Source organism: Myotis lucifugus, unplaced genomic scaffold (genome assembly GCF_000147115.1).
Source record: "Myotis lucifugus unplaced genomic scaffold, Myoluc2.0 scaffold_83, whole genome shotgun sequence".
Lineage (NCBI taxonomy): Eukaryota > Metazoa > Chordata > Mammalia > Chiroptera > Vespertilionidae > Myotis > Myotis lucifugus.
The window spans coordinates 1,232,612-1,248,468 of NW_005871131.1; the positions used below are offsets into that span (position 1 = coordinate 1,232,612).

Here is a 15,857-nt window from a genome sequence, read left to right on the forward strand (position 1 = left end):
TGGCTGGCAGGCTCACTTTTGCTCCCTCTCAGATGCCCGTTTGCTCTTTGGTGAAATGCATCCTGTTCTCCCTAACCTGAGAATGGCTGCTTTGCCATTACCATCATTGCTGGGGGGCAGCGTACTTATGTAGAACCCACGTCTGCCTTTTTATTACCTACAGAAGAGCATGTCAGAGGTCAGTAGGGAACCCACTTCCAGGGACCCTAGAATTGTCCCTGGCTTGTCAGGGACCCAGTTCGGACCAGGTATCCAATAGCTGCAGTCAACTTCTTGTTCTGAGCCCACAGTCAGGTTGTCCAACCCCCACCCCCCCCCCCGCCATTCCATACGCTCACCCTTTTCTGGGGACCAGGTTGCTGGTTTCTGGACACAGACTCAGCAAGCCAGGTCAGAAGTCATCAGAGGGAGGGCCCCCCCACAAAGACTGGGTTCTCCAGGGCACCTCAGGTTAACTGGTTCTGGGATGTTGGTTTGTTTCCTGTCTGAATTAAAAAATTGCATCCTTTCAGTTTTTCCAGCAAAAGGTGGGAATTAATTCAGAAAGTGCAGACTGATTCCTTTGGTTGCACTTGTTGGGGGCTGACCCTGAGCCTGCATCTCAAGAGCCTGCCTGAGAGCCCTGTGGGAAGGGGCTGGGCGAACATCAGGAGAGCCCCAGGGACCTCGGGAGCTTCCTGACCCAGCATATCGTTTGGCCCCCCGAGGCTGTGGATCATCTCTCTGGAGGGGTCCCAGCTGATGACTGTGGCATCCCAAAGGAGCCCCTGAGGTCATCTAGTCCAAGCCGTGAGATAACACTGGAATCCCCTCTGTTGGAGACTGATCACGCAGCCTCTAACAGCTGCCTGGGGAGCAAGTCCTTGCCCCGTCTGGGGTGTCCAGTGGTTGATCTCCGGGTCCAGCAGTGTCTTCCTCCACTCCTTGTGAGGAAGATGGGGTGGAGTCTAATATGTGCATACAAGTACTGAACCCCCTCAACCTCCAAAGAACCCATGGTCGGCTCTAACAGCCCCGGTGGGCTTTCCTAGGGCTCCCACTCTGCAGGGCCGATCCGTACCTACAGGGAGAGATAGCTGGTGTGGGCGGTCTGCTGGAGATGTGGCCCAGCTTTCCCCTGGGCAGGACTGCAGTTCCTGGCTCTGGCAACACGTTAGTTAGAATCACCTGGAAGCCCAAAGCTTAGGCACCCCTCCCCCCATCAATGAAATAAGAATCTTTGGGGCAGGACTTAGCCATCAGATTTCGTCAGTGATCCCTGGGCAGTCTCGCCCGGGGTAAGAGCTGGCCTGCCCTTTCTGCAGGCTGGCCTTTGTCGTGTGAGCAAAGCCATCCTCAGGGGCTTCCAAGGTGTAAGATATTTTAGCAGCTTGCACTGTCCCTCGTGCTGCCAGCGACACCTCCCCCGAGCAGCCTCCGGCCCAGTGTGGCCGCTCGGGTGCACGCCGCTTGATGTGCTGTTTGTTCTTGCCCTCCTCCCGTGCATGTTGTGCTGCCTTGTCCCCCCACAAATGCTGTCTCCTCCTCCTCTTTGCTTTTTTTTTAAAAAACAAAAGAATATCCATGGTTTCAAGTCCATAGCCCAAGATTTGTCAACTTCAAAGACATCGATTGAAAGAGAGATGGGCACTTGGAAAGTCAGGGTGGCTGCTGACTTACCCATGTCAGAAGGAAGGGGGCGGTGCAGGGTCTGTCAGACTTGGAGCAGGACAGAAGCAGCAGCAGAAGGGGCCTGGCCAGAGCAGGTGGCCAGGAAGCGTGTCTTCCCCACCCGCAGGCCCAACTCACAGGCTGTGTATGGACATTTCAAGTGTATGCTGCAGAGGGCTGTCTTATGCCCGCTCAGGTCCCCTTGGCATAGGCGTCAGAGGTGTGCACAGGCATACACACTCACACACACTCACACACTCACACACACACTCACACACTCTCACACTCCAGCTGCATGGCTGACCGAAAGCCTTCCTGCACACATTGGGAGACACCGAGAGCTCAGCAGAACTAATTCCTTCATTTGTTCAAGTCTTAAGTTGAATACCACCATCTGTCCCTTTCAGGAGATGTCAGTTGTTTGAGGTGAGATGATAGAAGAGGAGAATAAAAACGGTGACCTGGGGCTTGGGCAGACCCACTGCAGAGTTCACGTCCTAAGCACCCCAGGTGGCCCAGGAGCCCCTTTGTACAGTATCAGACCTGTTAGTCCTGGGTGTGCAATCACGTTGCTGAATTTCAGTTGTGATGGGACGTGCCCAAATTTTTCCAGGAGTTTTGTGGAATTTTATTTTTGGTCTTAAGAGGCAGCTGTTGACAAGAGTGAGGCTTCAGAATGGAGCCGTGATGGTCCCTGTATCCCTGGGGAGGAGGACCCATCAGATCAGAGTGCGCGTCCACGGCGCACACAGCCCTTAGCTGCACCGAGGCACCGTGCGTGTGGAAAGGCTACCTAGGAGCCGAAGTGCACGCAGCAGTGCTGGGCCCCAACCAGAAGGGCCTCCTTGCCTTGGGGGTCACCTGGTAGACCAGCTGCTTCCGCAGAGGTGCCACTCCTGAAGGGAAGCGAAAGACCCTCATTCCCCGGTTCTTGTTCAGCCCTCCCTGTTTAATGTAAAGATGCCTCCTGATATTTGCTACAGTTTTCTTACATCCTCATTGCGTTTTCTGAAGCACTTATCGAGCATCGAATAAGTGCCAGATCCCATGCTGGGCACTGAGTGGAGTGAGGCAAGGTCCTTGCCCTCTGGGGGCTCCCGGCCTGAGGGGGAGGCAGTGATACAGGGCGGTGAGTGCTGTGATTCTGCACCCCGGGGCCCCAGCTCCAGGCGCCCCGCCAGACCTCTGCTGGGGCAGAGCTGCCGAAGCTCAGGGCAGGCGGGTCCTGAGCTGATGCTCCCCAGTAGTCACACACAGCTGAGCTTTGTCTCCCTTATCAGCAGTCTGAGCTGCCGGTGGGCAGTGAAGGGAAAATAGATCTCCTGCCCCCACTGGCTCAGTCTGTCCAGCTCCCCAGCAGCCTTGCCAGAGATGGCATCATGGGACACACACTGTCCAGGCGTGTGGCCCCAGGATCAGAGTGTGGTCCAGGGCGCCTGTGGGCCTCAGGCAGCTGCCACTCCATTCGCCCCGTTTGGTAGAGTCATTCTGTTCCTCGGAGTTTGGTTGGCCCACTGCAAAGCAGTGAGTTCTGAGACCCACAGCTCAGATGCAGCAAAGAGAGCCAGGCTCCCCAGAAGACACACAGAGAACCCCACTCTGCATTCTGACAGAGGGACAGCTGAGGTCTCACAGCATTATCGTTCCTGGGTGCCTGTCAGCCCTGGAACCTCACATCCTGGAGGTGACTTAGAAAGGAGTGTGAGCCTGGGTCCATGGCTGCCCGCCCTCCAGTCCAGTTCCAAGCAGAGTCCCTGGCATTGTCTCAGGGAGGGAGCAGGTGTGTCGTCCTAAGACATTAGCCACACATTTTTTAAAGGGGGGGAGGGGATGCCCTCCCGGACCACTGCTTCCTTCCCAGTTCATTAATTCCTGTTCAATCTTTGATTTCTTAAAGCCAACTGAAAGTGAAAATATCCCTGTCCCAACTGCTCCACCCGGGGTAAGACCAGCGACTAGTGCCCAGGGGCTGGGCCTTTTCCTCGAGTTTATTTGGCCATGTCGAGTTTCCCCAGTGTTTCTGTATTCTCCATGATTGTTCTTCCAGAACAGTGTCTGCAGTGGTTTGCATTCATCATCAGTGTCCAGTACTCTTGACCAGCCCAGCATTCACCTCTTAACACACTAGACCACGTGGACATGCATGTGCTGTGTGGACGCAGTTTTCCACGCCCTGTGTTGTTAGCATGTAACTTCTCCTTTCATATCATGCCTTTCAAGGTGAAAAGGCCCTAGAAACACATCTTCAATTCTTACGTCTGTCACCTGTGTTTGCATCTGTTGCTGTTTTTCTGAAAGTGTTGCATGTTCTACTTTCCATTGGGTTTGACCTCTCCATGATAACCCTTCAGAACTCTGAAGAGAGCAATAGAATCTCCATCACCTTTTTCCGTCTTTTCCGAGTGATGCGATTGGTGAAGCTTCTCAGCAGGGGGGAAGGCATCCGGACGCTGCTGTGGACCTTCATTAAGTCCTTTCAGGTAAGAGCCGGGCCACGGGCTTCTCTTTGTCTCTGAAGAGCCTATGCAAGTCAGTGATTGTCCTCCATCGTGGCAGATCCAGACTCTCTTCTGCATGACCACTGACCACCTAGGTCACATGACTGCCCGGGTCACATGACCACCTAGGTCAATAGAGAATATGGAATGCTGGAGAAACCCGACCCTTTGTTACTTGGGTAAATGAAATAGGATTACCTCCTTAAAGGAAGCAGAAAAGAAAGCAGTAAGGACCTGCGCCTGAGAGTTCTGCACCATTTCCAACTCTGAGAGATGTGGAGCCTCTGAGTACTCAGTCTGGTCCTCCCCGGGTCCGGTGGTAAATGGTGGTGTCTGAGAGCGTGCCGGGTCCCAGAAGACCCCAGAACCCTCACAGCCTCTTGCTAGGGTGGCTTCTCCTCATACGGCTGCAATAGTCCTGTCAGCTGGTCTAGAGACGAATCAGGGACCACTTCACCAGGGCCAGCACATCTCACCAGTGTCTTAGCCAGTGCCTGGGAGGGTAACGGAGTTGAGGACACTTAGGCATAAGCCAGGTCTCATCATCATTTGTGATTCTTCAGGCTGGTCAGCCCAGTTCTAGTCTATTCCTGGACAGAACCTGGCTTCTCCCGTGCCTTCCAGCACCCCACCCGGTACTCGAGTCCTCTGGACTGAGAGCGGTATAGATTCTTGTTAGAAAGGTACACCCATGTAGGGAATTTGTAGATAGGCACAAGCATTAGAGAATGAATCTTATATCTTGTTTTATTATTATTATTATTTGACTATTTTAATTCAAAGGTAATAAATGCTCACATTAACAAGGGAAGCGATCCAAAGATATATAAAGAAAAAGTCACACTGACCCCCACCACCTCTGAGGAGACCAGCATTGACATCCCAGGAAGCGTTTTCCCACAGTGGGTAGGATGTGAACACGTAAAGAGGAGAAGGGAGTAGATCCAGGACCTCAAAGAAGGAAAATCACAAGTCCGGTGGGGAAATGTAGGAGGAGCCAGAATGCAGCTCTGAGACAGGAAGGCGGAGCGGGGCCTGAGGCGGGTGAGCCTGGATCTTGGTAAGGGATGAAACCCTAGACCAGTGGTTCTCAACCTTCCTAATGCCGTGCCCCTTTAATACAGTTCCTCATGTTGTGGTGATCCCCAATTTCATTGTTACAAATTGAACATAATTAAAGCATAGTGATTAATCACAAAAACAATATGTAATTATATATGTGTTTTCCGATGGTCTTAGGCGACCCCTGTGAAAGGGTCGTTCGACCCCCAAAGGGGTCGCGACCCACAGGTTGAGAACCACTGCCCTAGACAGTTGTTATTAATATGGAGTGGAGAAAGCATCCGTTTGTAAACTGCTATAAAAACACAATGAATTCATGTAATAATGTCATTCTTTTAAAGAAATTGCTAAACTTTTTTAACAGATAAATTCATGTCATGGAGTAATAGTTCATAAAACCTGAGAAACGGTGCCAACAGAATTCTTAAATATTCCATAAACTGGGAAGAAAATGCATGTAGGTATAGGAAAGCCTGACCCTCACCCTGTGGACTCAGTGAACCGGTCCAGCTGCCAGGGTGGTGTTACTGCCCCGGGCCGGTCACAGGTGCAGAGATGGCACACGTCGTCGGGAAGTGTCACAGCCACTGGCCTTTAGCGAACAGGAGAGGACGTCGATGCTTTAAACGTGTGCCTGGCATTAGGGCTAACAATCTGGGCATCCCCTGGAGGTGTGCCAGGCACATGGGCATCTGTCACGTGGGATGAGATAAAACAGCGGTTGAAGAACACTGGGTCAGAGGACCAGGGTTCTGACCTGACGCACAGGCTCGTATCTGATGTTCCTAAGGAGAACCCAGGCTTGACGACCACCCAGGTAGCTCCTTTCTTCCCTGGCCCAACCCCCAACTCAGTGGTTCTTTCAGAAAGTGTGCATTTTAAGAAAAGTGTCTTGTTTTCTACAGTGACGGCCAGAAAGTGATTCTTTCCCTCTGGCCCACTAATTCCACTCCTAAGACCTCTCCTTAAGGGAGCACTTCAGCACATGGCCAGGTGATGTTGCAAAGTGCTAGTCCTTGGCAAGGTGAACTACAGGAGCCCCCTGCTCCCATGCACACAGGCCCACACAAGCAAGCAGGAGCCATCTGAATGTCTGAGCTGGAATGGTTTGATCCATTGTAGCGCTTTCACAAAGGAATCAGTGGTGAATGTAAGCATTATTATGAGAGTGGAGTGTCGGTGGTGACACTGCCTAGGGTTAGGATCCACTGTTCACGACTGTGGGAAGTTGTCCTGCCTGCAGCTCTGTGACACCAGGTGTGCACATGGCTGGCATCTTCAGGACTGAAGTCATTGTGCTGGGCTGGGGTTTAAAAAGTCCATTCTCTCTGTGATGTTCTTTCCATATAACATGGAAGAGAAAAGCATGTGGGCCTGTGTGGGTCTTCAGTCTGTACCGAGCAGCACGGGGACTAGAGGCCAGCGCTGAGCCGGGTGCTTCCTCTCTTCCAGGCGCTCCCGTATGTCGCCCTCCTCATAGCCATGCTGTTCTTCATCTACGCGGTCATCGGCATGCAGGTGAGCTCAGGGCCCCGTTCGCTCGGTAGTCCCAGATCTGGGCCAAGATGCACCTTCACCAGGTGGAATGGAAAACCAACACGACTGCTGCTTAAGAGAAAGATGTGGCTCTAAAGGAAGGAGCCTGTTACAGAGAGCCAGGCTCAGAAGAGCAAGGAGGGGTTGGACTAAGCCAAGAAAAGCTGGGTTTGGTGGTTCCGCTCACCTCCACTCTGAGTCTTGGGAGAGTCAACTGATCAAGAAAATCCATAGTTGATTTTAGCAGCAGGAAATGCCAGACTCAGAGAAGCCAAATTGTCCTTTTTTCTGCACCTGACCTGGGACCCCTGTCTTGCCTCAGTAGCACCCGGAGAAGAAGTATGAGACCCAGTCTTCTGTGACCCGGCTGGGGGGCTACAGGCTACTGGCCAACTCCTCCCGGGGTGGGGAACAGGACGGGGGCTTCATCACAGCAGCCCTGACCCGAAGCTGCAGTGGGCAGAGCCTCCAGGAGGAGGGGGAGGTGGGGAGACCCCAGTGGAGCCAAACCTTCCTGGGTGGTGTCTGCCACATTCTCTGTGGGTTCGGTAGATGCCCTCTTCCAGATAAGGGAGGGGTGCAATGTAAAGAGGTGGCGTGATTCCAGAGGAGAGAAGGGGTCATGCTTATTTCTTCTATTCCGAAGGCAGAGAAGGATTCACAAGTCGCTAGGAATCCTAGCAGGCATTAGGAACCAAGCGTCACACGCTAGGGTCCCTGTCATTCAACAGCATGTGTGCTGTGTGCCCCGAAAGGTCCTCTATGGCAGGACGTGCTCACCCTAGCCCAGAGCTGTCTCAGAGAGCTGGGAACTGCATGCACGTACCATGCGGGAGGCTTAGCCTGCGCCACGCTCTCCTCAAATGTCAGTCTGCTTCTCTGAGTCCCACACGTATTTCCTAACTTCCCCTGACCAGGGCGGGAAAGCCCACCCTGCCCTCCGTGGCCGACGGCCCCACGCTTGTCTGCAGCCTGACCTTTGTGCACACTCGTTCTCTTAATTTCCTGGCGCACCTCCGAGGCCTTAGTTCTGGGCCTTCGTCTCACTCCCGGGAGCCTCCCTGACCCAAGGCCCCGCCTGAGCTTTGCGGACCTCTCTGTGCCCCCCTGTGCAGCTGGCCCACCAGCTCTCATCCGAGGGCTGCTGCCTGGTGCTTGCTGTCCTGTCCGTCCTCCATGGTCAGAACTCCTTGAGGGGAGAATGTATCTGCCGCCACGTGTTCCTGTGGTCAGCACAGTGCCCAGCACATCTATGTGAATAAATGAAGTGCCCGGCACGTGGGAAAGCCCTGTGGGTGTGGATCGAATTTGAGTTAGTTCTAAATTCAGAAAGGGAGAGTTTCTTTTTTTTAAATGACAGAATCTATTCTTTTTTTTCCCCTAATAATTTCTCCACCTAGATGTTTGGGAAAGTTGCCATGAGAGACAACAACCAGATCAACAGGAACAACAATTTCCAGACCTTTCCCCAGGCGGTGCTGCTGCTCTTCAGGTGACGGAGCCCTGCACGGGGCGTGGCCCTAGCTGTGGGCTGCAGAGTGACAGAGGACATGAGTTACTCCCTTCCCAGTTGGTCCCGGTGGCTTTCTGTGCTTGTTTGTTTTGTGTTCTTAAGCAGAGACAATAACCGCTCAGCCACAGGGGAGAAGGGAGTGTTGCTGGCTTGTAGAAACTGCTGTGTTCATTTCGACTGTGGTGGTTTAAGGTTTATCCCTCTGGGAGTTAGTGGGGCCACCAGGGACCTGGAAGGAGATGAGCGTACGCATGGGAGCACCCACTGAAACACAACCAGGAAGACAGGGGCAGGGGTTTTGCAGGAGCACAGAAGCCTTTTGCACAGCCAGTGGGGGCACATCTTAAGATGTGGAATTTGAAATTTTACAGGGTAACCCCAGTTAATTAACTCTGCAAACAAGGGTGCCTCAAAGTGAGAGAACTTTCTAGAAATTATACAAGTAATTAATAAGGACTCCGTGGCCAGATAGCAAGCCATTTGCAAGTTAGGCAGTTTCCAGTCCTTGGCTTTCAACAAGGTGAACGGGGTCTTATCAAGTTGTCAGATGTTAAGTCATTAATAGAGAATAATCGATAAAAACTTTAACATAAGGGTTTAGAGAAGAGAAGGCACAAAACCAAACATCTAATTTTACAAAAAGAATTGATGTGCTCGTATCGATTGATATGAATCAAAGGAAGTTATAGCAGCGCCTCCACTTATACTGAAATAAATTGCATTGGAAAATAAATAGGAATTTCATATCTTCACTAATTCACACTGGCTTGTCGACAAATTCCTTAGGTGTTGCTGCAATGAGAAACTTGTGGGGTTTTTTTCTTAAAATGTTGTAGAGATCTGAGCCTCAAATCCTTCTACGTTTACTAATAACCCTTCCTTTGCTCACTCTGAAAAAGGTGTGCGACCGGCGAGGCCTGGCAGGAGATCATGCTGGCCTGCCTCCCGGGGAAGCTCTGTGACCCCGAGTCGGATTACAACCCCGGGGAGGAGTACTCCTGTGGGAGCAACTTCGCCATCGTGTACTTCATCAGCTTTTACATGCTCTGCGCCTTTCTGGTACGTGAGCAGAAGGGCTCCACTCTGAATCGGCAGGTGTGGTGTAGCATTTGGAATTCAGACCAGGGACGTTGCCCCGCCCACCTGCTGGGGGTATTCTGTGCTGATGAGCAGCTCCCTCCACTTGGCAGGCTTGGCCGGTTTTTGTTTTAATTGTCAGTGGTAAGCACCTTCCTTGTGAGCAGGGCCTCGAGGCTTTGTCACGGGCTTGGGCAGTCCCACTGCTTGGGACTGCTGGTTTCTTTATAAAAATGTCGCAGCCCGTGCACAGAGCAGTGACTTAAGAGTGTGAGTTATTTGGTAGCAGTGAAATGATAACACTGTGGTGTGCCTCAAAGATCCAGATAATTCATCCCCCTGCCCTCCCCTGGGACTATACCAAAGCCACCTCGGGAAGCCAGAAGTCTGCTTCCTCGTTAACCGTTCTCCGGGCGGGGTTTCTACAGCCTCTCTGGGGAAATGGGTTCACGGGTTCCGTGCCCCTATACTGAGGAAGCACCCACCGGGGTCGGCCCAGTTCACGACTGCCGCTGAGGCTCCTCCCTCTGATTTGCTTTCACAGATCATCAACCTGTTTGTGGCCGTCATCATGGATAACTTTGATTATCTGACCCGGGACTGGTCTATTCTGGGACCTCACCATTTAGATGAATTCAAAAGAATATGGTCAGAATATGACCCCGAGGCCAAGTAGGTTGGGAAGGATGCCCTGGCTGTTTGTGGGGGCTGTTTCTGGAACGGGGCTGTGGTTCGGGGAGGTGGGATGGACTGAAAGCTCAGCGCTGCTGCCTGGACCTCACGCTCCGCTTTGTCTCAGGGGGAGGATCAAGCACCTGGACGTGGTCACCCTGCTGCGCCGCATCCAGCCGCCCCTGGGGTTCGGGAAGCTGTGCCCACACAGAGTAGCCTGTAAGGTGAGTGTCCCCTTGGGTGTCTGATGGCCTCTCTTGCAGAGACACCCTGGTTCATTCAAAAACCAGTGACCTTCCCTCACACCTGCTGTCAGGCGCCCAGGAGGTGGAGACGAATGACACGTGGTTCCCATCCTTGAGGCACTCCCAGGAGTGTCACTCGTGGGACACCCTGTCAGCCAACGATAGGAATAGGAGGGCAATTATGTCATTCGTCATTGGGTGAGGGCAGGGGACAGTGGCCTTTGCGTCAGGCACCGGAGGAGAGACGTGGGGGTTTGTCAGAGATGGAAGGAGCACAGAGAACTCTGACGCAGAGGCAGAAAATGGGGCGTCATTGGTACGACTGGAACAGAAGAGGAAGTGGTGGAAGAGCACAGGCGCACCCGGCGTGGCTGTGAGGAACCTTCCAGGCCATGCTGAGTTCCAGGGAAGAAGCACGGGTGGACTTCTGTGTTAGAGGGAGAAGTAAATGGGGGCAGGGGACACCCGGGAGAGCTGTGGGGACTGGGTGTGAAGTGACAAGAGCCAGAGTGAGGGCAGTGGGAGGGGAGAGAGAGGAGGTGGCTGAGGGCTCCACTGAGGAAGTAGAGTGGAGAAGACCGGGTCCCCGGGCATTGCTAGCCTCTGTGCTGGTGGACGCGGCACTGTGCCCCCTGCGCCGGTGCTCCTCTCCTGAGCACAGGCGATGGCCAGGCATGGCTGCGTGCAGACCTCCCGATCCATTTCTGCAGCTCTCACCTCAGACCCTGCTCCCTGGGAGCCCTGGCTGAGCTCACAGTGACTCACCTGGAGTCGGCTGCAGCAACAGAAAAGAAGTCCCTTTCTAAAAACTCTACCCTGTGGGAACCCGGCCAGCCTGCACTCCAGGGTTGCTGGGCCAGTTCTAGACAGACCCAAGGTAGCAGAGTTGAGTCTACTGTGTATTTCCAGCTTTCAGAGATTTTCCCAGCCACACCCACTGTTCCCTGCCCCGAAGCACCGAACGCTTGCAGAAACCATGTGGACTCCACAAGGGTCGCCCCAGGGCAGGTCCTTAAAGGACACTCTCTGTGTCAGGAATAGTCACGTAGCCCTGCTGTAGTTGTTGGAGGACCCGAGTCCCCTGCCCTGTGCCTGGCTCATTGTACCTGGTACCACATTTTACCCTCACGACAGCCTGAAGGATGGTGCCCAGAATGGAGGCCTGACCACAGGACACAGGGAGAGCTGGTTTTTGAGAAAGGGAGAAAAACGCTGGGACAGTGGGATGATTAAACAATCAAGGTGAAACACCAAGAGCATCCCACGGACCAGCATTTGTGTTTCATGACTAAAAGCTTTGATCTTTGTCGTGTCAGAGCCCCAGGTGGTAGGTGCTCCTCAAATGGCCGGTGAGTTAAATTTTTAGGGTCGACTGGAAAAGAGATGAGGGAGAAACAGAGTAACTACGGGAAAGGGCTGCGGCTGCCATCAGTCCTTCGCATGCTGGTAAGAAGCTTCTCTTTCTGTTTGCAGAGACTAGTTGCCATGAACATGCCTCTCAACAGTGATGGGACCGTCATGTTTAATGCAACCCTGTTTGCTTTGGTCCGCACAGCTCTTAAGATCAAGACGGAAGGTGAGCATCCCCTGGGAGCAGGTCAGGGGGCAGAACTGGGAGGAGATGCCACCTCCCGCCTGTGTTCTCCCTTCTGGGCCTTTCCTTGTCGAGGGGGGGCCCTGGGAAGGGCGTGGTGAGTGCAGTGAGAACTTTGTGCTGGCGGATGCACTGTTCCCACCTCCCTCATCCCTCCTTTCCTTCCTTTATGCTTCACTTTGTCCCTGGGAGTTTTGAGGCGACTCATGCCACTGCTTACTAGAGAGCGGCAATAGGTGGGAGATCAGGGCAGAGTCGGCACCGTCACCCCTGAGCTCCCTCCAACTGACCCTTCCTGCTTGTGTGACCTTTGTGAGGGGTTTTCCTGTTCTGAGCTGTAGGTTGTTTCTCTGTGGGAAGGAAAGGAACACACCTACATCAGGGGAAGTCCTGGGGATAAGGTGAGATGATGCCTGCAGAAGCCCCTCTGCAGTGCTGGCCCGTGGTGGGAAACACTTACGACCAGCGTCTTCCCAGCTGAGACCAAAGCACAGGGGTCTTCGGGGCCACGCTCAGCCCTGGTAGAATACGCCTGGAGCGTGGCCATTGCGGTTGTCTCAGTGGCAGCTTCAGAGGTGGCATGGAAAGCAATTACAGCAGGAGGAGGGGTGACCATGAGGTGGAGAAGCAGAGACTATGAGGGAGGAGGGGGAAGAGGGGCCAGCGGTGGACACTGCGGAGTCCATGGGCAGCTGTTTTCCCGCAGGCCCGGAGCTCAGGGTGACTCTATCCAGCAAAGCCAGTCCCCGAAAGCTCACGGACTCCTTGCAGTGGGCTCCCCTGCCCCTGGCCCCCACCTGCATCAGCGAGGGATGCAGGAGGCGGGATGGCCTTCTGCACTGACATGTCCGTTGAGGAGACAAACATCAGCACATCTGATAAGACCAAGATGATGCGGGTGCTACAGATGAGTCCACACAATGGGAACTGAAAGTCTTATGTGGGTGGAATTTAGTCTGGGTCTTCAAGGATAGAGGCAGGATTCGGCATTCTAGGCTGGGAGCAGCGGGAAAGGTGTAGGTGTGGGCTTGGGAAGGTAGAACATGGATTCCAGAGTAAAACGTGGTCCTTCCCACGGTGGAGTGACTGCAGCTGTTAGGTAGTGTGAATGCCCCTGACCGGGGAGCCTGCGGGGAGGGGCACCCATCAGAGGGCCGTGCCGCCACCCGAGGGCCATGCTCCTACCCAGGTCAGCTGGGGGGGCGGGGGGGGGGGAGGAGCATGGTCCCAGCAGAGGGATTGCTGGCCAAGAAGCAAGGCTTGTTTTCTCCTCTTGCTCTTTGCATCCAGGGAACCTGGAACAAGCTAACGAAGAGCTGCGAGCTGTGATAAAGAAAATCTGGAAGAAAACCAGCATGAAGCTGCTTGACCAAGTGGTCCCTCCAGCTGGTGGTCAGTGCAATCTCTTTCCTAAGTAGCTCTTGGCCAGCACATGGGTTTCAGTGGTCGTGTCTGCCGCCAGCCCGGCTGCGGGTTGCTTTATGCATCAGCTAGGTCACTGAGGCCAAGCGCTAAAGAAGGCCGCCGGCCCTCTGGCGTAGTTACTTGGGGTCATATGAGCAACATTCCCAAGGAGAGGCCTCAGCGGGAGGGGAACCAGACCAGGTGGCTGGAGCTGGGCTTTTCTGCTGGTGGGGGAATTAATGTTAGAGAGCAAGCCTGCTGCCTCAAAAGGAAAAGTCTAGATTTTTGGGGTCCAAAATGAAATCTTTAAAGATAGTTTCCATGTATCCTTTAACATATTGTTGAAAGCTTCTCACAAAAAATTGATAGCTGTCAGAAAATGGTATTTTCAAAATGCCCTTGTCAAGACTGAGTTTACTACCATAACTAGCCAAAAAAGGTCCCTATCATTAGAATTTAAGTAGGGACAGAACTAACAGGCATGCTTTTTTCTTTCGTTATTTATCAAGAAATAACCGACTAAACTTTTTTCAGATTTATATATGTAAAGTCATACATATATAAAGTATGTATATAATTTATACACTGTTTTTCCACTTTCGTTTAAGTGCACATGGAATTAGAAGTTGAGGTGGTTGTTTTTCGACTTTTATTTTCACGTTTTAAAGGTGCAGGATCCGTTCAGGTCTGGACACTGACTCCAGAACCCCGGGCCAGGATGGTGGCCAATACCTCCCCCTCTGAGAGGGTGACAACCTCTGGCTCTTGGGGAGAGAGAGCATTGTGCTGGCCCGCCCTGGTCCTCGGCACGAAATGAGAAGCAGGATGAGCTGTTGTCACTGCAGGGGACACCCATAGCTAGCATGGTCATGGCTCGAAGCCGGGGAAGATGGCCCACAAAGAAACAATAAAGGGGCAGCAAAAAGGCCCCCCAGACCAAAAAGAACAAAACCCTCAAACTCTCTGCCCCCCCACTTCCCCCGAGAACTGGTCCTGCACATTTGCCCGCGGGAGAACTGTTACTGTTGTCCACAGAACTGATGCTGCACATTTAAAACAACTCTTCCGTTTCCTTCTTTTCTTTAGAGCTGCACACCCAAGTGCCCGCATGGCTGAGGTTAATCGCTTTATTAAAAATTGTCGTAACAATGTGCTTGAGCTTTTTCTGCAGCCTCCATTCCTTTCAACGCTCAGTCTTTCAGAATATTCTGAAGCAATTCTGTTTTAGGGTGGTGGCATGGAATCAGAGTTATCTCTTGCCAGCTGTATTCCCCTACAGTGTTTCTCGAAATACAGATGCATGCTTCAGAATAGCGGTCTGGGCTGGCTGAGTAAACCTTCCCCTGAAACACCACCTTCATTACAAACTAGTCTCACGCACACGTCAGGGCCCATCCTGGCTAGACCCCCTTGGACAGCATCCCGTGAAACTTCGTTTCTTTTCATGTGACTAGAAAAAAGTCCAGAATTTGGCTCAGGATCTAAGCTCCCTTCCTTTGAAAAAACTGACCAGCTTTTAGTTCTACTAGACGTCTACTAAAAGCTACATATTCTCCCGCATTCTTGGCCCAATGATGGGCCTTGGCTTTTTCTCTGTATCTCTTTAAATGGAGTGGGTGTTAATCTATTTCAAAATGGCATTAGGTGGCACTGTGAAACCGGAAAGTAGAAAAGAGGGCTTCAGGAGGAAATGGGTCCTCCAGAAGTCCCGTGTCATGACTTATGTATGTGCTGGGATCATGTTGTCGGGCTGAGTCTCAGATAAGCGCTGCTGCCACTGCAGAAGGTGGAAAGGCCTGGGTTTCTGGCTGCGGTGAGCAGACCCTGAGTGAGGTGCTGGGCAGCATTCTAATTCTGTCTCTTTGTTTTTGAGTCTTTCCCATGCCACTCGGTCAGTGGTTCCCGCCTTTCCCTCGCCATGGCACACTTAGAAAGCGAGAATATTCGTTCAGCCCTCCAGGCCAGCAAGTGGGTAGCTCCCATGGCTGAGGGGCTCGGTGTCCCTGCTGTAACCTCACAGAGAGCAGCAAACTAAGCCAGGCCAGCTGTCCCTGCGCCGGGACTGGCCGATGTGGGGTGGTCAGAGAGGCCCTTACAGACCTGGTGACATCAGGTGCCCATCTCTGGAGGAGTTGCTGGCACAGTGAGGTGCCCCAGGTTGGCATGAGCTTGATAGGAAGGGGCCACTCAGGACGGAGCCCTGGAATACCAGCTGGGAACTTTTCTGTGCAGGAGGCTGTGGCTGGGGAGGCAGCCTGTCTGCTGTCTCCGTCATAAGGCTGACGTCTCATTGCCCATCACTGACCCTTGCTCACGTTCTCCCCTCCACTCTTGTCACACATTTCATGGGTCCTCCCCTCCAAGAGGCTCTCCTTGCTTTGGGCCTTCGCTCCTTGACCTGGCTCTTTGGCCCCTTTTCCCTAAAGAGCACTCAGAGCCGGCCCCACCCCTTTCTCTCTAGTCCTGAGCCCAGACACCCTTCCTGCATTCTTTCCTTCCCTTCCTGTCCTGCTAGGGCCAGAGGTGGGGAATGGCCGGCCCCGGGCCATATAAGGCCCGTGAAATCAGTTGCTCTGGCCCTGCGTTAGGGGTGAGTTAGTTAAATG

The 15,857-nt window shown here is 53.0% G+C and overlaps 1 protein-coding gene across 1 annotated transcript in view; it reads left to right on the plus strand.

Moving 5' to 3' along the window:
- CACNA1D (calcium voltage-gated channel subunit alpha1 D) overlaps window positions 1–15,857 on the plus strand; it is a 289,303-nt gene that overhangs the window by 245,907 nt on the left and 27,539 nt on the right. Inside the window, 9 exon segments of the mRNA XM_023755748.1 lie at window positions 3,548–3,592; window positions 4,002–4,130; window positions 6,663–6,728; window positions 8,147–8,238; window positions 9,159–9,318; window positions 9,881–10,008; window positions 10,136–10,232; window positions 11,727–11,829; window positions 13,138–13,239. Coding sequence (XP_023611516.1) covers window positions 3,548–3,592; window positions 4,002–4,130; window positions 6,663–6,728; window positions 8,147–8,238; window positions 9,159–9,318; window positions 9,881–10,008; window positions 10,136–10,232; window positions 11,727–11,829; window positions 13,138–13,239 — 922 coding nt within the window.